Source organism: Rosa rugosa, chromosome 6 (assembly GCF_958449725.1).
Source record: "Rosa rugosa chromosome 6, drRosRugo1.1, whole genome shotgun sequence".
NCBI lineage: Eukaryota > Viridiplantae > Streptophyta > Magnoliopsida > Rosales > Rosaceae > Rosa > Rosa rugosa.
The window spans coordinates 26,613,502-26,634,596 of record NC_084825.1 but is presented as its reverse complement, the minus strand read 5'-3'; the positions used below and the strand labels follow the sequence as shown (position 1 = coordinate 26,634,596).

General features: G+C 40.3%; 1 protein-coding gene and 1 long non-coding RNA gene across 3 annotated transcripts; one reads left to right on the top strand and one right to left on the bottom strand.

The window, feature by feature from the left end:
* Positions 1 to 3,862: 3,862 nt before the first annotated feature.
* On the top strand, positions 3,863 to 4,854 carry LOC133717189 (uncharacterized). Its single transcript, XR_009849456.1, has 2 exons — positions 3,863 to 4,149; positions 4,394 to 4,854. It is a non-coding gene; the product is annotated as an uncharacterized LOC133717189 (long non-coding RNA).
* A 6,918-nt stretch (positions 4,855 to 11,772) lies between these two features.
* LOC133717259 (very-long-chain aldehyde decarbonylase CER1-like) lies at positions 11,773 to 16,167 on the bottom strand. 2 transcript variants are annotated; one of them, XM_062143942.1, is made up of 10 exons: positions 16,010 to 16,167; positions 15,691 to 15,914; positions 15,344 to 15,576; positions 14,274 to 14,493; positions 13,533 to 13,908; positions 13,327 to 13,434; positions 12,723 to 12,923; positions 12,512 to 12,607; positions 12,222 to 12,395; positions 11,773 to 12,144 (listed from the first exon to the last, which is right to left on the bottom strand). In XM_062143942.1, exons 1-10 carry the CDS (start codon positions 16,142 to 16,144, stop codon positions 11,965 to 11,967), a joined length of 1,947 nt encoding a protein of 648 aa, XP_061999926.1. In that variant the 5' UTR covers positions 16,145 to 16,167; the 3' UTR covers positions 11,773 to 11,964. The 2 variants fall into 2 exon arrangements, with proteins under 2 accessions (XP_061999926.1, XP_061999927.1); XM_062143943.1 differs by having other exon boundaries at positions 15,344 to 15,535.
* Between the last annotated feature and the right edge of the window lie 4,928 nt (positions 16,168 to 21,095).

Below are 21,095 nucleotides of genomic sequence, written 5' to 3'. Positions count from 1 at the left end.
GGTTTAACGTCCTCTACAACTTTCATGAAAGAAATTTTCTCAAATTTTGACCCGAACAAAAACTCAACTTTTAGGGTCACTAAAAGTATCGAAACAACAGTAAAAGTGAAAGTAGTAGTCGTTTACCGTCCAAATGACTAGTAAACGGGTAAATTGAGATACGGGACGTTACATTAGAGGAAGTCAAGCTTCTAACTCCATCCTCGACATGCTCAAAATACACACCCTAGAGTTGACTAGGCTCCTAGACATGCATTTCAACCAAACAATAATTGATATAAGCATCCATCATATGAAAATTGCATCATTACATTAAATTAAACATCTTTTACACAAAATTTGGGTTAGGGCACACAACCCTAACCCCCAACAAGGAAATTACTCACAACTCATAATTATAGACATCAAAATTACAAAATTCAAATAGCAAAGAAAATAGAAGTGTAAGAGAAAACAAGAATAGTCATAAATAGCTAAAAAACTAGCATGACTAGTCTTGAATTACAACTCCCATAATTACTCAAGTCTTGAATGTTATAGAGGTAGAAGCTTTTAATGAATATTTGAAGCTTTGAGTGAGTAATCCTTCAAATTCCTAAAATAAAACTAGAGAAAATATGGAAAATAGAAGATGAGGCGTGAGAATGGGTCGTGGTCTGATGGGATATGAGAGAGAATGGGATAATTGTAATGAGATTCATGGGTGCGTGTGGTTGTGAGAGAAAAGAAGAGAGATAAGGGACATGTGTACAAAATTGAGAGGAAGAGAGGAACGGAAAAAGAAAACAAATGAAAAAGAAAAAAAGAATAGGCAGCATGTGGGGGGAGTAAAAGATGAAGGCTGATGATGTAACATTGCTGACGTACTGATGACGTCAGCACACTACAGATTTCTTTTTTCTTTTCCCTTCTTTTCTTTCTCTCTCTCTTCTCCTTCTTTCTTTTCTGTTCTTTCTTCTCTCTTCTCAATGCACTTCCGCGTATATTATCAAGGGCAATTGGATTCCGCTCCCTTAATGGTGTTGACCACGGTTGACCCGCATTGACTATTTCATCATTTTATCGAAAACTCCAATTTGCTCCAATTTCGCACAATTTTCTCTCGTTTCCGCAACTCCGCTTATTTTCTACAAAATAAATAAAAATTGATTAATTACATAATAATTGACTTGATGATTAACTTAGTTCTAGTATTTTAGATACAATTACATGCATATAAATGCATGTAATCACGCCCCCACACTTGAACTTTGCTTGTCCTCAAGCAAACTAAATGAAATCTAATCCGAAAATCTACTAACTCACAAACATAAAGGAAGTGTAGTATTAGTCTTTCCGACCATAACCCTCGGAGAACTAATTATGTTAATAACCATGAAGTAGAATACAAAAAACTCGCAACCCTAATCTGTACCAACTGAGACTTTTATTAATTTCACGTAAAATACAAAAAACTAATACGAAAATCTAGGTCATTACATTCATCTATGCCCACAGACGAAGGATGAAAAAAAGACAACTTTTGATCAACTTACCATTAAGTCCAACTTTGGCCTTCCCACTACTTCCTGATTCTGACCAAATCAAAAAAATCAAGACTACGCTCCAGAGTAGTACGAATCAATGCCACCTAGATTTAAAATTTCCAATTGTAAGACATTAGGAAGCTAATCAACCTAATCTTAATCTTAAACTGAGCCAAGTATAGGGAAGGGGATTAGTGTATACTAAAACCAGAAATAAAACCCAACAAAGAACAAAACTAAAATCAAGATTTCACCTTTTTTCTTTTTCTTCCCAGTCACTCAAACAAATGAAAAAAAAAATCCAAAAAATTAGATCCAATCTAACATGGAAATTCATAAACACATAATATGAAACAGTCCTAAAGAGGGAAAACAAAAACAAAAGGATGGAGTATGTCTTACAATGTTCAGTGCAAAAGCTGGAACAAAGGGATCGGTCATTTATGACATTCACATAATAGAAATGACCATTGGTCCAATCCGCATCAAAGACTTAATGTTGTCCAGTACTTTTTTTACCCAAAATCAATCTCCATAAATCTAAGTCACATAGAGATCATAACATGTAAGAATTTATAGTTTACTAACCATTTTGGTCCAATCCGTATCAAAGACTTAATGTTGTCCAGTACTTTTTTAACCCAAAATCAATCTCCATAAATCTAAGTCACATAGAGATCATAGCATATAAGAATTTATAGTTTACTAACCATTTAGAAAAATCTAACCACATTGAACATCTTATTTTTCATAAATAAAAAAATAAAAAAATAAAAAAACACAAATCCAAAAATAAACATGTTCCAAATACACAAATATAACTCCCAAACTTTATAACAATCTTCCCGCAGGTTATCATAGCAATCTATAAAAGAAAAGAAATTTAGATACAAGTAGGTTGAATAAGTAACCTACAATATGGAATACAACAGATAGCATCTCCTCGAATCTTACTATGTCGAAACAGCTACTCTGCATATTGAGCATTTGAAATCGAAGGGTCTCGGGGGAAGTATTGAAAAACATGTTAGTCTGAGTGGACAAAAATAAACAAACAAGATAATAAATGAAAATAAGCTTTAATACTTTCCTACATATTTTCCTTTAAAAACTGATGCATGCAACATTTATAAAACACTTTCCTTGAAACTGAAATCTCGTGAAAATAGACCAGCCATGCAGGTTAAGTAAAAACATAAAATATGGGGAAGATAAATATCACCATACAACAAAGAAGCCTCCCAGGCTAGGATCGGAGCCTCCTAAGCTCTATCCTGACTTCGACCAACAAACACAAAATAAGTGAGAAGGAGCCTAGACTGCAACTCACGTGAGGAGAAAAATTAAAATAAAGCAATCTCAGTATGGTGGAGAAAACATTTGAAAACAGTAAAATCCATAAAGGTTCCCCAAAATCTCGGAAATGGAGTCACGAGTACGATTCTCAATCGTACTCGAAAAAGTCTCAAGATAAATCAAATAAATCAATGACGAGTCTCACACGCTAAGATATTCTCGAATCAATAAACAAATAGGCGAGATTAAAGTAAATCATATATCCAAATAGGCGAGATTAAAGTAAATCATATATCCAAATATGAAATCATCACTAAAGCATTCCTAGCGCCAAAACTGAAAGTCGAGTATCCATTGAAAATTTCATTTTCGAAAATCTTCCAAAAATCTCAAAATCGACGAATAAAAATATATTTAATTCCGGAAATCACATCAGAGAATAATTCGTCGAAAATCATCATAAATCATAAATCCAAATCCGAGCACAACAAACTCATATCCGAAAATCATGATGGAAATGGAATCAATGCCAAATTATAATCCAAACCAAATAATGTCTGAAACCAATTAATATGCTCGATAAATGGAACAATAAATAAATAAATCATAAATTCACAAATATAAGTGCATGCATCATTTAAAATCAAAGTCCACTCACAATATACAGCTAATGTGACCCCGCATATGGATTCTGGTCGAGCCATGGGTCGGTACCTCGTCTTGTACAAAATTATAATGTGAGCCCCAGAAAATATTTAAAGAGTAAAAGTGGAATTAGTCGAGATTGAGTTTATTGGTCTCGATAATTATTATAAAGCTCGGGAATAATTTTAAAAAATTTCACAAAGTGGAATCTTTAATTTAGGAGTCTAATAATAAAATACACGAAACGACGAGTTCGCAGGGATTTTCAGGAAATTTTTTAGGTACCCGACCTAATTTCTACGAATTTCGGAAATTTTGGATTAAGGAAAAATCTTTATATGGTGCCATCTGAACTGTTTAATCTAGTATCTCTTCATCAGAACCGTCGAAATTAATTAGGAGGAGGGTATAAATATAAGTGGGATCAGATGAGAGGCCCAGATCGTTCGAAAATCCCCCAGAACTCTCGACCCGTTTCGGAGGCTCGGTGACCCGCGACTGGGTCTGACCGTACTCTCGCCATCCGGCCACCGATCGATGGTGCACCGACATCAATCTGTTCCTCTGGACGTCGCTGACACGCCACCGATCACGGCTTGACCAATTGTCCATCGTGGAGAACGAATCGACGGCGACAAGCTTGAAAATTTTCCAGCGAGTCTTCTGCAAATTCCGGCATGTGGTATGAATCTTACTCCTCTCCTCGTCCTCTACACCCTAGTGTAATTATTTTTTCAATTCGATCGATTTTGATTGATATGGTGTCCTCGGCTCCGGCGCGGCTCTTCGGTACCGGCGACTACTCCTGCCACCGTTTGAGGTGCATGAAGTATGGAAATCGATCTACTCTTCATGCGCTACGTCCTGGTATAGTTAAATTTCGAATGTGGTTGAGTTCTGATGGATTGGTTATCGACCTTCATCAGAGTTTCCTATTTCCGGCGACTTTTCTGGCTTCGTCTGGTTCGCCATCCGCCCTGGTCCCACCTGTTGGTGCACGTTGACCTCGGCTGGAGTTAGAAATTAGAATTTCTGGGTTGTGGACGTCGAGGCTTGGATCATCGAGTTTTTGAAAGCTGTTGCCGAGTTGGATTGGAAGCTTGGGTTCTTACCTGCAGGTTACACTACTGAAGGTAAATTCGAAGTTTAAGACAGAATGTTTCTTGTTTAGCTTCTGGCTTGAGAAATTGATTGGGTTGTGTTGACTGGGATATTGATAGTATACTAGTCTGTGAAATTGACTGTTAGTGATGAACAAGTTAATTGTGGGAATTCTGTTCTGTTGACGATTGGAATTTTGGTTATTGTCAATTGAGAAGTGAAAGTACAGAAATTAAGAAATGGTTGTTAAAGAAATGATATGTGGTGAACTGTTTGATTTGGTTTTTGTGATTTGAGTTTGTTGCGATTAAAGAATTGGTTGTGAAGTTAGACCGTTGATAATTGTTATGACAATTTGGATCACTTGATAGAATCTGGTATTGACATGAATATTTGGTGATACGAAACTGGATTCAGCAAAAATGGCCTAGGGTGTCCACAGTAATTCTAAGGAATTACTATGCGACGTATTTGCTAAGAGAATGAGAATTTGATAGCAAGTCAAGTACGATAAGATTGCAAGACTTAATTGTCTGATATATTATACATCTTACAACGGAGGTTTATATAGAAGGTTACAGAAATATAATATGCTACCACTCACACATAATGCATGAGTATGTCTACCACTTAATGATCAGTGCTAACTACACTATAGTATGTCTACCACTATAGTACGTCTATTACTCACGACACTCCCCCTCAAGTTGGCGCATACACATCAACCATGCCCAACTTGCATAGTGAGTCATAAAACGTCTTCCTGGAAACTCATTTGGTAAGTATATCTGCAAGTTGCTCTTCAGTAGGAACAAAAGGGAAGCTAATAAGTTTGACATCAAGCTTCTCTTTTATAAAGTAACGATCAACCTCCACATGTTTGGTACGATCATGCTGTACTGGATTCTGTGATATATCAATGGCTGCCCGGTTGTCACAATATAACTGCATAGTACTTTTGAGTTTGAAACCTAAATCACGTAACAAATTTCTCAGCCAAAGCAACTCACACACTCCATGAGCCATACCTCTATACTCAGCCTCAGCACTGGATCGCGCCACAACTTCTATTTCTTACTCTTCCATGTAACCAAATTACCTCCTACAAAGGTAAAGTAACCTGATGTTGACCTCCTATCTGTGATATTTTCAGCCCAATCAGCATTTGTGAAGCCACAAACCTCGAGAATGTTGTTGTGTTTAGAAAACATTACTCCTCTCCCTGGAGCTGACTTCAAGTACCTTAAAATTCTCACAACAGCATCCATGTGACTCTCACTCGGGTTATGCATGAATTGACTTACCACACTCACTGCATATGCAACATCTGGTCCAGTATGAGCCAAATAAATCAAGCGCCCAACCAACCTTTGATAGCGAGCTCGGTCAGTAGGTACTTGATCTGGATACTCTGCTAAACAATGATTTTGCTCAATAGGAGTGTCAATAGGTTTGCAATCCAACATACCTGTCTCTGTCAGTAGGTCAAGAATATACTTCCTCTGGCACAAGTAGATCCCTTCTCTCCCCTTGGCTACCTCAATTCCTAAGAAGTACTTTAGTTCTCCTAAGTCCTTCATCTCAAACTCAGAGGCTAGTTGTCTCTGTAGTATATCCATCTCAATAGTATCATTGCCAGTGATTACCATATCATCAACATAAATGATTAGGGCTGTTACCTTCCCTTGTTGATGCTTGAGAAATAAGGTATGGTCTGAGTTACTCTGTTTGTAACCAAACTTCCGCATGAACTGTGAAAACCTCCCAAACCAAGCGCGAGGTGACTGTTTGAGACCATACAGAGATTTTCTCAATTTGCATACAAAATCACCAGGAGAAGCAGCTACATACCCAGGTGGAAGACTCATGTATACCTCCTTGGCTAATTCTCCATGAAGAAACGCATTCTTGACATCAAACTGTCTGAGTGGCCAGTTTAAATTAGCAGCACATGAAAGCAGAACCCGAATAGTGTTCATTTTGGCAACAGGAGCAAAAGTCTCATCATAGTCTATACCATATGTTTGAGTAAATCTTTTTGCTACAAGGCGTGCTTTATACCGATTCACTGATCCATCTGCATCATGTTTCATGGTGAACACCCAACGACAACCTACATTCTTCTTGCCTTGTGGTGGAGGCACAAGCTGCCAAGTATTGTTCTTCTGCAATGCTTCCATCTCTTTTTCCATTGCCTTCCTCCACTTCGGATTCTCCAATGCATCCTGTACTTTGTTAGGTACTGATACAGCAAATATTTGATTCACAAATGATTCATATGACTTAGACAATCTCCTAGTGGACATGTAATTAGCTACTGGGTACTTTGATTTTGCATGAACAGTGGGTTCATATCTTCTGGGTGGTTGACCTCGAGTAGACCTATTTGGTAACACATAATGTCCAACATTAGATTCACTACTATAAGTACCAATAGGTGGACATACCTTAGATGAGTGATCTTCAGTAACAGGGAGCTGTGGGTCAGGGGTATGAGAAGCGACTGAGGGGACAGTTGTATCTTCAGCTTCATTTTCAGTGATTGAAACTTGTGCCTGGGTGCTTGGAGCTTGGAGCTTCTACTTCTTCGACTACTGGATTCGATGGATTAGGGATCTCAACTCGACCCGCCGAAATATCTCCTTCCTGTGTTACTTCTTCACTTCTTTCCAATTCCTCCCCCTCGATCACCATGATACAGCTCTTCAAAGTATGAATTCTCCCCCTGAAGAGCAGTGTCAGATGAGGAAAAATAACTCATGTCCTCAAAGAAAGTAACATCCATAGTGACATAGTATTTTCTGGTAGGTGGATGGTAGCACTTGTACCATTTCTGATATCCGCCATAACCAACAAACACACATTTAATCGCCCGAGCATCCAACTTAGACCTATGATTTTTAGGAACATGGACAAAAACCACACAACCAAAAACACGGGCAGGAGGATTATGAAATGATGGCAAGGAGACATGAGATGCTAGGACCTCAAATGGAATTTTTCCCTGAAGGACACTAGATGGAAGACGATTGATAAGATAGGAGGAGGCTTGTACAACATCGCCCCAAAGATACTTAGGCATATGAGCACTAAAGAGAAGGGCACGAGCCATATCAAGTAAATGACGGTTTTTCCGTTCTGACACTCCATTTTGTTCTAGAGTTTGTGGGCATATAGTTTGGTGAATAATGCCATGTGTTTGGAAATTTTTTTGGAAAACATGATTAACATACTCTCCCCCATTGTCAGACCGTAGGACTCTAATGGTGCTATTGTATTGTATTTGAACAAGAGTACGAAAAGTTTGAAAGGCTGGAAAGACTTCATCTTTGGTTCTAAGAAGAGCAACCCATGACAATTAATTCGATTCATCTAACAAAATGTTAGGAAGGTACACAGTGGTTTGAGTAATAGCCATAGGGAAATGATGTGAGATATCAACTAGCAAATCACAGAGAGTAGACGAAATGCCCAAAAACTAGGGTTCCAAGCTCACAAAAGCAACAATAACCAGATTTGAATAGTATTGATGATATAAACTTAAAGAAGAACTAGAATCACAGCTTAAATTATGAAGAACAGGCTCTAAATCCCAAAAATCTAGGTTTTCAACTTTGAACAAGTAACAATAATCAGATCTGAACCAATATGATGAGAAAAACCAAAAGACTAACCAAAACCAGAGCTTCGATGATGAAGAACAACCACTAAATCAACAATCGAACGCGGAGATTGAAACGAAACCAGTAGGAAGAACAAACTTAGCTGAAATTGACGAAGAAAGGAGCACCGAAGTAGCGGATAACATTGGAACTACGATCGGAAAAGTGACGAGGTTCCACAGTGACCGGCCATGGCTCTTGATACCATGAAAGCTTCAAGGTAAGCTTGAGAGAAATTCATACAATAAAAATATAAAATAAAATCAAAACTATAAACAATCCCCTTGGCAATGCTCGACTTAGCTCACATCTGAAAGATTCAAGGTAAGCTTGAGAGAAAACCAGAGAGAACCAGAAAAATAGAAACTGAGCTTGTATAAAATGGAATTATTAGTTACAAAGAGCTTAGGGTTCGGTATTTATAGTAACTAGCTTACTGACTTAATTAGCACGCTAACCATGCTAACTAACAATGCGTCCTAACTAATCCATGTAACCACCAGCTATATGACACGTGTCAAGATAACACACGTGAGGAAAATACAAATACAATTGTAGATAGGTGAAGTGGTAAAACATGTATATATGTTAACAATATCAAGCCTATTCAAAGCCACTAACTTGTAGCCTCAAGGCGAGTATACACAAATGAGTCGATGGATTCAATGATTGAGAGTTGATTTGAACTTAACAAAAATTAAGTAATGAAATGTAAAGCAATTAATATAAATGCAAAGGAATAATAAAAGTGTAAACAATATGAATGAGAATGCCAGGTACTAGGGAGGTTCCTTCGCTCAAATCTTATGTGTCAGAAGCTAATCTATTATAGATACAAATTTCCTACTTTGGCAGTAGTTGTATCCATGGCGGTTCAAGACTCAAGGACCGAAATTCTCTTTCATGGTACTCCTACTCCGGTTCAAGGGTCGTAGGAACTCACTTGACATGAATTAGAGCCGGTTCAAGGGTTACTAATTCACATCAAGAGGCCTAAAGATCGAGGAATTAGACTACTAAGCGACCCGCCCGCATTCACGCAACAGGTGTAAATCACCATGTTTATAACCCCTCGAATACAAAATTGAAGATTTCTAGTTTAAGAATTAGAGGGGATCAAGCCTCTAATTCCATCCTAGATATGCTCAAAATACACACCCTAGAGTTGACTAGGCTCCTAGACATGCATTTTAACCCAACAAAAATTGATATAAGCATCCATCATATGAAAATTGTATCATTACATTAAACCCTTGCCCCCAACAACAAAACTACTCACTACCCATCATTAAACTAAATTCCATATACATAATTTAAAGCGGAAGAAGTGAAGAGAAGTAAGGAGTAACAAGAACAAGCCACAAATTGCTATAGAGGAATTATGGCTAGCCGTGATTTATGGCTCCCCACTTTTACCCAAATTTGATGGTGATGAAGTTCTTGATGCTTGAGCTTCCTCTTTGAAATTTGTGGAATATAATTGATGAAGCTTTGTGGTGGAGTAGTGAAGAAAATATAGAAAATGGGTTGGTGGTGGTGTGTTTCGGTGGGTTAGAGGAGAGGATGGAGTAAATGGGGTGTGGTGTGTTTGCGGCGCTGTAGGTAGAGAGAGGAAGAGAGAATGGGTCGTGGATAGGGTTGGTTGGAATATATATAGAGAAAGTCTTGCCTGGGGCAGCCGCACCACCACGTGGTGGTGCGGCTGTCCAATCAGTGCCCAGCAGGGGGGTATTTTGAGTATTTCATTTTTAAAATACAGAGGTAGTTTCAGAATAAGGCGAAAAAATTTTGGTGTGTGATTGGTCAGGCGTACCACATGTCTGGTACGCCTGAAGTGCGCAAGAATTTTTCATAAATATATTGGTCTCCGTGTGGCTGCCAGCAAAGAGAAAAAAAGAAATGATCATCTCGCGTGTGGGAGCATGGGGGAAGAAATGAAATGTGGTCTACCACGTGTCAGAGATAGATTGGTTTCCAACCAATTAAATAAGCAATTGTATTGGCTGCACGTGATGCCTGTGGCTGAAACCAAATGTAATCAACAGTTTGATCAATTAATCAAAGGTTTGATTAATTAATCAAATCATTAATCAAACTCTATTTTTCTTTTCTGCACTTTTCTTCTTCTTTTCTATTTTTCTTCCATCCCCACTTTTCACAATTTTGAATATTTTCATATATATTGTCAAGGGATTAGTCGGGTTTCGCTCTCTAGCTTGCATTGACCATGGTTGATTTGGCGTTGACTTTTTGTCTTTTTGTCGAAAACTCTAATTTGCACTTTCTCTCGATTTCCGCAATTCCGCTTATTTCCTACACTATAAATAAAATTGGATTAATTATATAATCATTAACTTGAGGATTAACTTACTTATAGTGTTTTAGATACAATTACATGCCTAAAAATGGGTGTAATCACTCACTCTCCTTCCTCCTCCTCCTCTGGAATCTGACTCTCAGATCTCATCCCTCCTTTACGGCAAGTTCCACTTCTCTCTTACCTCTACTATTGTTTCTGATTCTAAACAATCAGATCCGAAATTGATTCACTTGCGATTCCTGCAGAGATTTCGCAACAAGTTCAAGCAGAAATGGAGGACATGCTCAACTTGATCATGTCAGTTTGAATTAGGCGCAGAAGAAACTGTTTGATTTTCATTCCGTTGCGGATTTCGAAGTCACGATTTGTTGTTTTCAGGGAAATTGATGAAAAATCTTCTCAAATAACGGAGGAGATTGACAAGTGCAAAGACGTCGGTCTACTGGGCTTATTGGGTCGACGCCAGTCTGGCTTCGTTGGTGGTCGTCGATGACATCATTTCGCTTCAGTCCACAAACCCCGGAAATCCAAACCCTAGAAATTGAAATTGAAATGGATTCCCAATTTCGATTTCTTTCTCAATTTGAGAGAGAGAAACGAAGTTGCAATGTATTCAAAATTTTTTTAAAAAAATATTAGGGTTAAAACATGGAGTGACCAAAATACCCCTCAAAATGTGCTAGGTGGCACAAGACTTAACCGTTTATAACGGCGTGTATGATTATTGGGTCGGGTTTCAAACATCAGGTACTAGAGTGATAGTTTTGCATCATTGGGTACTGAAGTTAAGGGTGGGCCTTAGTTTGAGTACTATTTGTACAATTTTCTCATGTTATTATTGTGTTGTTTGCTGAGCTTCATAATAGATGACATTTAAAAATAAAAATGAAGGAAGAATCTTCATCTTACGTTGAAACTAAAGATCTTGCAATCATATTTGGAATCCATTATTAGTATTAATAATTATTTTGTTTGTTTATTTTTTTTATTTTTTTTGTTAATATTATTCATTAATTGTTATTAATTGTTGGATGTTCTCCGCCAAGATTTTTTAGGAATGGATAGTAGTGAACTAAATGAAACAAATAAATAAGGGAGTAGATGGATATGGACAAGAGTATCACTTCGTAGTTAATTTAGTGACACTTGACTTCTTCAAGCTATGTAGTAAAGTATTTTCTTGCATACTTGCTTTTCTAAAATAAATATTTATTCATAAATATGATTCTAGAAAGAATTTCTTAAAGCTTCATCCTTGAACAACAAACCCTAGTATAGTACCCACGGGCTTGTATTTCTAAAGGTAATGTTTTAAGTACTCATACAATAAATGATGGCTCATAAATCCACATAATTTGCAACAAATTAAACATGAGATTGCATATAGGTAATGCATTGTTGAAGAGGTCACAACTTAATATTTGTTCGGAGTAGCATTGGGGATCAGAGGCTGAAAACCATGTCGAAGCGTAGCTTCCCAAACCTTGTCGATGTCGGACATGGCGTAACCACACTCATGTTCATTCCAACCTTCCAAGGCATGCACTATTCCAGCTATGCGCCATGCGCTCATCACCCTTCTCGGCAACCAGTTCTAGATATCAAAATGTAATTGGTTAAATTCTGAAAAATTATGGATGAAGAAGTTGATTAATTGGAAACCATTACTACCTCACACGAGTAAACATTCTCAAGAGGCTTGGGGATCTTCATTGCTGGAGTGCAGTGGTAGAAGCAGTCCCTGCGCAACTTTTTCAGGGGGAATTGGGAGAAGGGAACAAACATTGTTCCTTTTGGTGCATTTAGTTGGTCTTCTTTACTCAATCCATCTCCCACTAACCAAATCTGCAAATTTAATGTAGTATATTTGAACGACTAGGAAAAAAAACCCTAGACCGAGGGTTAAAAGTTGTCTCGGCCAAATGAGAATATTTTGTTACAAGGGTTGCGAGTTTAATTACCTTTGAACCAGAGCCTTTTGCAAGAACCACCTCACTCTTAGTAGCACTTAATGATTTGGTGAGCTTCAAATACTCATCCTTGTATAATGTAGCTACCTGAAATAAACCCATTTCACATAGTTTGAAGATATATAGGAACGAAAAACAGATATATTCTTCTCAATGGCTTCGATTCGAGTTATGACTTCACATATATGTACTCGATACGTACCTCAATGCCCCTCTGGCTCAAAGAAAATGCAATTGCATAAGCGACCTTTGTAAGGTTGCCTGTAAGAACAACTTGGGTTGTCTCTTTTGGTATGCTGTTGAGGATTACAGCCACAGCTAAGCTACTTCCATCAACTACCTTTACTTTCAGCTGAGGATATCTCCGAGTATATAGACCACCATATCTATTCAGCTCCTCACCCTGTACGTAATTCAAAAATTCATAATCATTTATCCTAAAGTGATTTCTCATATATATAAATTACTCAACAATTAAATTTATGCAAATTAAGCCTCCAAACCACTGCCTCAAATTCAACTTTTCCCACTATCACCCACTGGCCACTCTTGTTTTAAATTTTCAATCCTTACAGCACAATGTGGAGTCCTTAGTACTGATGTTCATCATGACTTGATGAGAAGAACCAAATTAGTGTGGATCCACTTTAACACACACACACATATATATATAGAGTTTTTTTTTTTTTTTTTGTCCTTTTCTTTTAATTTTTTCCTGTCTTAATAAGAAAGAAATCCTATAGTCTATCCCAGTATAGAAAAATGAACATAATCAAACCGTGACAATTAGTAGACTAGAGACTTGCCTGGTTTAAGAGCCCCAAACTTACTACTTTGACACCCTTTTCCTCTGCTTTAAGTATAGCTTCCTCAATCAAACTGTTGATAGCTTCATTTTGCCATGGCAAGAAGTACTGCAAGTCATAAAATTAAATCAATTGACTTGGAAATGATATTAATGAACGAGAATCAGTAGAGAAAAACAAAGGCTGAAGTTTATTGTGCATCTTACTTGCAAACTGTATTTTGGGATCGCCCAAGTTTGTAATTTGAGTTTATCAAACCGCTGCCTCTCAACCACAAATGTGCGACCATAAATCCATGTGAGCATCATCGACCAAAATGTAACAGGCCACATCAACCACATGTACCATGTTGAAGTGTGCGGCTCAGAGGCCAAGGAAGCGAATCCCAAAGGAAGTTGATAGATGGAGTCGGGTGTTGTAAGATGGGTTAGATGCAACACATCTGGAGCTTCATCTTTTCTTTTGAGTGAAGATTCATACAGTTCATCACTAGTCTTTTCCATGGTGCCATAAATGTAATCATAAAGTGGCATGAAGAGGCAATAATTGGTTCGAAATAGGGTGTGATGCAAAGAGTGGTACCTGCATATCAGGTTCCGCTTAGGTATATTTAGGTATCCATATAAATTAATGATAGACTAGCTCCTCACATCGATATAGCAAGATTTGATGGTAGTACTAGGCTAGATGCAATGGTGAAAAAAAAAAAAAAGTTTGAATTGTTTATTTTTTAACTCCGGATCAAGATCGGAAGGTAGGCATTTCACATGCGCTGAAGGGGTTTATCTTGGGTCTAGGAAGTTTTTGGGTTCCTCTTAACAAAGTCAAAAAAAAAAAAAAAGATCGGAAGGTAGCTGACCAAGAATTTCTTGGTACCAGAAGACAACAGTACCACATTTTCTTATAACTTATCAAGCTAAGATTATATGAAAGTAAAGAATACTTACGATGGGGTATATATGAAATACTTGAGTGGAGGAAAAAGAGAGAAGGTCCAATTTGGAATGAGCTCGAAGTTGCAGTGTCCCATGTTGTTCATCAAGTCAATGTAAGTAACATAAACTGCATAGGATATGATTGAACCTGTTCCCGTCAACGCCATTGTGTACAAGGGTATTGCGAAAAGGAGAAAATATGCTATGTGCTCCCCAAATGGGTGAATTACGGCTGCAATGATAAAAAAAAGAAATATTGATCTTATCAAATTTTTGTGTTGAAATTATGCTTGTATAAATCTAAAGTGCCTCTTTCAAAAAAAAAAAATGATTAGGTTTAGATCTAGAAAAAAAAAAAAAAAAAAACAACATCTGCAGAGGTGATTTATTATGAACTTTTCTTGTGCAATATAACTCAATTATCGGATTCATCAATCTTTAGTTTCCTCCAAACTCTTGGCAGTGTGGATCCGATGAAATGGCAAAAGAACCAGGTATATATTTCATAAATCTTCATATATGGAGTATATCCAAATTAAAGATTAAATTTTACAAAAGAGGGCATTGAAGAGGAGCAATAAAAAGGTGATAAAGTGTTGAAATGGTGTCTCCACCACAGAGGATCGACGATAGTGACACTTTTCTTTACCTCCCCAGCACCTGTTTTGTGGGCGATTTAATTTTATCAGACATATATCACAATTAGGTCATGAAGATGTAACATGATATTAATGTGTACAAGAGATAACATGCAGCTCCAATTTCTTATTTTGACCACTTTTGTGAACCACATAATCAAAACGAGTCACGTTTGCATTAGGGATGTGATACATGAGTTAATGATGTAATACTTCATTAATTTTGTACCAAATGTTCCCCATTGAGCACAGGAGAAATAGTATTATCGTACAACTATCTCGATCAATATATTAATTACTAGTCTTACTCACCTAAGAGAAGTTATAATAATTTGAAACTGTATATTTGTTTTCAGCCGTCAGATTCACTTGATTAGGTGAGTATGCCTCTATTAATTACCTAAAAAAGAAAATATATTTGTAATGGATCGAACTAGGACTTACAAGTAATTGGTTCAGTGACAATGGAGGAATGGTGGTGAGAATGGTAGCGAGAGTATAGGTAATGGTGGTGCAGAGCTCTATGCAACCAGTAGTATAGAAACTCTACTGGACCAGCATGAAGCAGAAATGTTATAACGAATCCATCTCCTCTCCACATCGGTAGGTTTCGACCTCCGGTCACGTGCCTGCTGCCTAGGAAGAACAATAGTCCATTGAATATAATTTGGTCATCCCTGTCCAATAAAAACAAAATAACAAAACATAAATAATAGTTAATACGTAAACCCAGAAAATCATTATTTAATTGATCTCTCCGAAAACCCTAGCTAAAGCCGAAGCCTACTGACCAGTTTCTTTCTCTGTCAACTTGTTCGAACTCTAGGCCCTTGTCGATGATCCGGCCGCTGCCTTTGGAGGTTTTATATCGAGAAAAAGAGATCCATAACTGGTTGTGCAGCATCCTAAACAACATGAATGGAAATATGAGGAAGTAAGATAGATCTCTGTCTTCTCCATCATTAACAATGAACGAGTATATGCTGTGTATCGCCCAGGGAGCCACCAACACGTACTGTGCACCACACAACCAAATTAACTAGAGAGTTAGTACACTTAAATATATAAATGGTAATAAACATCTATCAGAATAAATAAAAACACGAAGACCTTAAAGTTTCCAAGAGGTGTCCATGGCCATTCAGTCAGAATGCCAGGATTGGAAGCCATTTTTCTTTGCAACTGTGCCTTGATTAACTTCCTGGTTTCATCTTTTATAGGGGTCCATGTATACTTAATGCACATGCATCATACGTTAGAAAAGTGGTTAAAAATGTAGATATTCTGTCAACACATCAAAGTAGTTATGGGTTATGTAGATCGACGGTGAAGAATTTATTATAGAACCGATCGACCTGTCTATATGCACAACATTTATATACATTGATTGCATAATTTAATTAATGCAAAAGCTACTTAATTATGAAAAAGGCAATGAAACTAAGTAGGGAAATGCATAGGATGGTAATGGGGCGGGTTGGGGATGGGGATCACAATACCATCCCCATCCTCGGGGTCATTCTTCACCTCATTCCCGCCCCAATCCCCAATAAAAATATATTGGGGATTCCCCGTCCTCATCCCCACTGGGGACTAAGCCTCCAAACCCGCCCCAAATCCCCGATAAGAATTTAATAAATAAAATAACTTTTTTCTCATATTGCCTTTTTAAAAATCAAAATCTACAACAAATAAAATTAAAACATGATTAAATTCATAAATCAAGTGAGTGCAAAAGTCAAAACACCATTAAAGTAAAGTAGTAAATATATATATTTGTGATTTATATTATAAAAAATAAATTAATATACTTATATAAATTAAATATATGTATATATTATTGGGGCGGGTTTGGGGATGGGGATCACAATACCATCCCCGCCCCATCCCCAATCTTAGATAGTGGGGATTGGGGATCCCCATCCCCATCCCCATTCCCCATTTGTCCCCGAATTCTCCCCCCATTAGGGGCGGGTATCCAATGGAGCTCCGTCCCGCTAGGGATTTTTGCCATCCCTAGAAATGCATAATTGGTCCTAGGTAATATGTTTTATACCCTCTATGCGTGTATTGTTGACTCAACTTTGAATAGGGCATGACACTTCACTCAACACCAAACAAAATAGGGTCCTAAGACATGCCATTCTAATTGCTACTCTTAATAGTGAGGAGAATAATTTCTCAGAGGTAAGTCGAGTTTTAAATGATTGTAAAGATTATTTAAAAAAAATTTAGTCAATTAAAATTCATATTTACTGTGAAGTAAATGGTGTATCGGATACGCTTGCTCACCTTGCTAGTTTATTTGTCATTGATGATGTTGTTAATGCTCAAAGTCTGGCGGTAGCCAAACCTTCGTTTAACGCGGGTCCGGCGGGCGGACCACTACTCTGTAGACTTGGTGAACTTCGCTAGCTGTCAAATGAAAGACAGGGCGTCAGAGGGAGACCGCGTTGGGCGGTCTTCACTTCTCCGATGCCTAAGTCAGTCCAAACATATAGACAGCATAACAATAAATGAGTAGTAAATGCGTAATTAATGAGGAGAGAGGAGAGAACCTTTTATAGGTGAGGAGGAGGCTGATCTTCTCCTTGTTTTCAATGTGGGACTGAAGTGCTTCAGTCCCCAGCTTTAGGAGCTTCTGATGCTATCTTGGCACGGCGCGTGGCGGCGCGTCGGCGGTGATATGGGGGTGATCCGAGGCTCAGGCCGTAGCCTGCCTGGCTGTGTATCTGTATGTTATTCCTTTGGCTGGAATTAGTACCTCTGGCGGTACAATGAGCGTAGCCCATTATTGCTAATTATGCTTGTAAATGTACATGTATGTACAAGTCCCCCAAGTCCCCAGTCAAGGAGGGCAATCTTGGTTAGGGAGTTGTTCAGCGGTTTGAAGCGTTATCTTCCGCTAGACTTGCAACAGCATAATTAGCATCAGTGCGTTGTCAACCATGGATTTACTGAGCAAACGCTTTATACCCTTTCGGGTGGGCCCCTGCTAGGCCCTCCAGGGAGTCCCCCACTCCCCGGCTAAGATAGACCTCCGGATGGTCGGCAAATTGTTTGTTGAGGGGGAGCTGCTCGGAGTAGAGGGTGTTGGGTAGCGAGCCCAATCTTTAGTACCCAAGTGACGGGGGTCAACGTGCCTGATCAGGGCCGTCGTAGACTGTTGACAAGTCCCCGTGTCCCGTAGGGACGGTCTGACCGTAACGCCGCGTGGCGGTCGTTGTCAGAGTGAGGCGTGGCCTCGGGATCCGCCGCTGGCGGATATCCCCCCGCTGACTGTAGCAAGAAGCAGCATCCAGTAGACGTGCTTGGCGGTATTTTATTGACCGATATTGCGTTGAACAAAGTACGCAGCTGGCAAGCTGGAAAAGGGGGTTCCGCTAGAGGTGTGTAGCGGAAGCCGCCCCGCTTGCAGGATGTCAAGGGAGAAGTTCCGCTGGCGGAGTTTCGCTCAGCGAAGACTTCGTCACTTGGAAGGTGACAAGGGAGAAGTTCCGCTGGCGGGGTTTCGCTCAGCGGAGACTTCGTCACTTGGAAGGTAACAAGGGAGAAGTGCCGCTGGCAGGGTTTCGCTCAGCGGAGACTTCGTCACTTGGAAGGTGACAAGGGAGAAGTTCCGCTGGCAGGGTTTCGCTCAGCGGAGACTTCGTCACTTGGAAGGTGACAAGGGAGAAGTTCCGCTGGCGGGGTTTCGCTCAGCGGAGACTTCGTCACTTGGGAGGTGACAAGGGAGAAGTTCCGCTGGCGGGGTTTCGCTCAGCGGAGACTTCAGACGGTTGGTGACTTCTTCCGAAGTGGTTACTTCCATTAGACGCTTCGTCTGATGGTGGTCGACACGTGGCCAACGCCTAGAGGGTTAGCGTCTGGAGGCTTGTCTCCTAAGCCTGGCCGTCTTCTCGCCATTAATGCGAGTAATTATGGATTCCGTAACCGAGGCGATGCCTCGGTTAATCCGGAGAGTAAGTGGAGACGTGGGACACGTGTACGGCTGGTGTGCGATGTCGTTTTTGAGCGGACGGTTTAGAATGCGTTGATGTTGACATAAAAGGGGGGGAACTCAGCGAGATTTGACACTTTGCTTCAAACTCTTACTCGTCGTCTTCAAGCTATGCTCGTCCGAGACTCAAGAAAGAGGCTGTTGGAGTTTGGAGATATCGTTCCATAAAAACGAAGATTTTCCCCACCGAAGGGTATTGCTCACCATCACACCGGAGTGTTCGCCACTAAGGTTGGTATTATGATTCTTTTCCCTATTTCATTGGATCTGTTGGTTGCTGGGTTTTTTTGTGTCTTTTTTTGGGGTGCTATCTGGTCTTCTTTGCTGTGTTCTGAGGTGTGAAGTGAGATTTTGGGGGGGGGGGGGGGGGGGGGGGGTTATGGTGTTTAGCAGAGAGTTGGCGTTTAGGGATTTGCTAGATGGTCGAATCTGGGTTGAGTGTGTTTGTTCCTGTTTTGGCATTTTCTGGGTAAACTGTTCTTGATGTTCTTGGCTATAATTGATATAGGCATAGGCTAGATCTTGTTTGAGCTAACCGATTTGGGTTTTAGGGTTTAGGATGGCTAACGTCGTAGAGATTTCGAGCAGTGAGGATTCCGGGTCTGACGTGTCGTTCAGCGTGGCAGATAGAATATTTATTGATTCGTTGCGTCCGTCTGCCCATGCAGGAACCTCACTGCCAGAACCGATAGAGGTTGAGCCGCTATAGACCATACCCTGGGAAGTAGCTATGGGTCGTGCCTCGCGTCCAGAGAGTTCTAGGGCAGGGGAGGCCACTGCTGCCAAAAATAGGCGTGACGAGCGGTTGGCGAGTAACAGCGCTGCCAGTGGCTCCGCTGGCGGGGGACGATGCTGAGTCAGCGTGGGTCCTCGAGGACGGCACCCCTGTTGACGAGGTAGGAGGGCGGATGAATGTTGCTGCCGTCAATCGGGTGAAGCGGATGTTCTGGTTGCCAGGTTCGGTGAAGCTGCGTCCGCCGACGGTGGACGAGAAGGCATCGATTCTCCCAGAGGGGTTTGCCGCCGTGCACGAGGCGATATTCCGCCAAGGAGTGACACTCCCGCTGGTGCCCAACCTTTAAATTTTGGTGTGCGAGTTTGGCCTTGCTTTTGGGCAAATTTGTCCCAATATGTGGCGGTTAATGCTGGCGCTGAACTCCCTATGGCGGCTGTCCGGTTGCAAGGGGCCAACCGTGGCGGAAGTGCTGCACTTCTACGAGCTGGTGTACGTGAAGCGCCAAGGTTGCAGAGGGCAGGTGAACTTGAGTCGCCACCAGGGGGGGCCCAAGATGATCGAGAACTTGAGGGATTCCATGTCGTACTGGCGGGGGAGCTTCTGTGTTGCCACGGCGGGGTGGGAATACTAAGCTGGGTCCAACGAGGGGGAGCCGGCGTTTAGGATTAAGTCGGAGTTTCAACACATCCGAGGTTGTTTACCGGTCTCCGCTGAACATAGCCGGCGGTTTCTCTTATGCATAGCCTTGTATTTCTACTAATGATTACCGTTTGTTTGTGCAGCGGGCTTGCGCTACAACCTGACTCGTGAAGAAGAGTATCGCGTGGCACGCATCAGAGGCTGTTGGCGGAATCGCAACTTGCTGGACTTTCGCCTTCTTACCGGTTGGGAGTTGTTGGTCGATCAACGATTGACTCGCACCGTTGGTAAGAAATCTCCGCCAGATTGTACTTAGGGATTTGGCGTTTAGGGATTTGCTAGATGGTCGAATCTGGGTTGAGTGTGTTTGTTCCTGTTTTGGCATTTTCTGGGTAAACTGTTCTTGATGTTCTTGGCTATAATTGATATAGGCATAGGCTAGATCTTGTTTGAGCTAACCGATTTGGGTTTTAGGGTTTAGGATGGCTAACGTCGTAGAGATTTCGAGCAGTGAGGATTCCGGGTCTGACGTGTCGTTCAGCGTGGCAGATAGAATATTTATTGATTCGTTGCGTCCGTCTGCCCATGCAGGAACCTCACTGCCAGAACCGATAGAGGTTGAGCCGCTATAGACCATACCCTGGGAAGTAGCTATGGGTCGTGCCTCGCGTCTAGAGAGTTCTAGGGCAGGGGAGGCCACTGCTGCCAAAAATAGGCGTGACGAGCGGTTGGCGAGTAACAGCGCTGCCAGTGGCTCCGCTGGCGGGGGACGATGCTGAGTCAGCGTGGGTCCTCGAGGACGGCACCCCTGTTGACGAGGT

What these genes read in the sequence shown, in the direction of transcription:
- LOC133717259 (XM_062143942.1), bottom strand. Translation starts at nt 16,144, where the DNA reads ATGTGCATTAAGTATACATGGACCCCTATAAAAGATGAAACCAGGAAG. An exon ending in TATTTCATATATACCCCATC is followed by an intron (nt 13,909 to 14,273) that starts GTAAGTATTCTT and finishes CCTGATATGCAG; the next exon opens with GTACCACTCTTTGCATCACA. An exon ending in TGAGCCAGAGGGGCATTGAG is followed by an intron (nt 12,608 to 12,722) that starts GTACGTATCGAG and finishes GGTTTATTTCAG; the next exon opens with GTAGCTACATTATACAAGGA.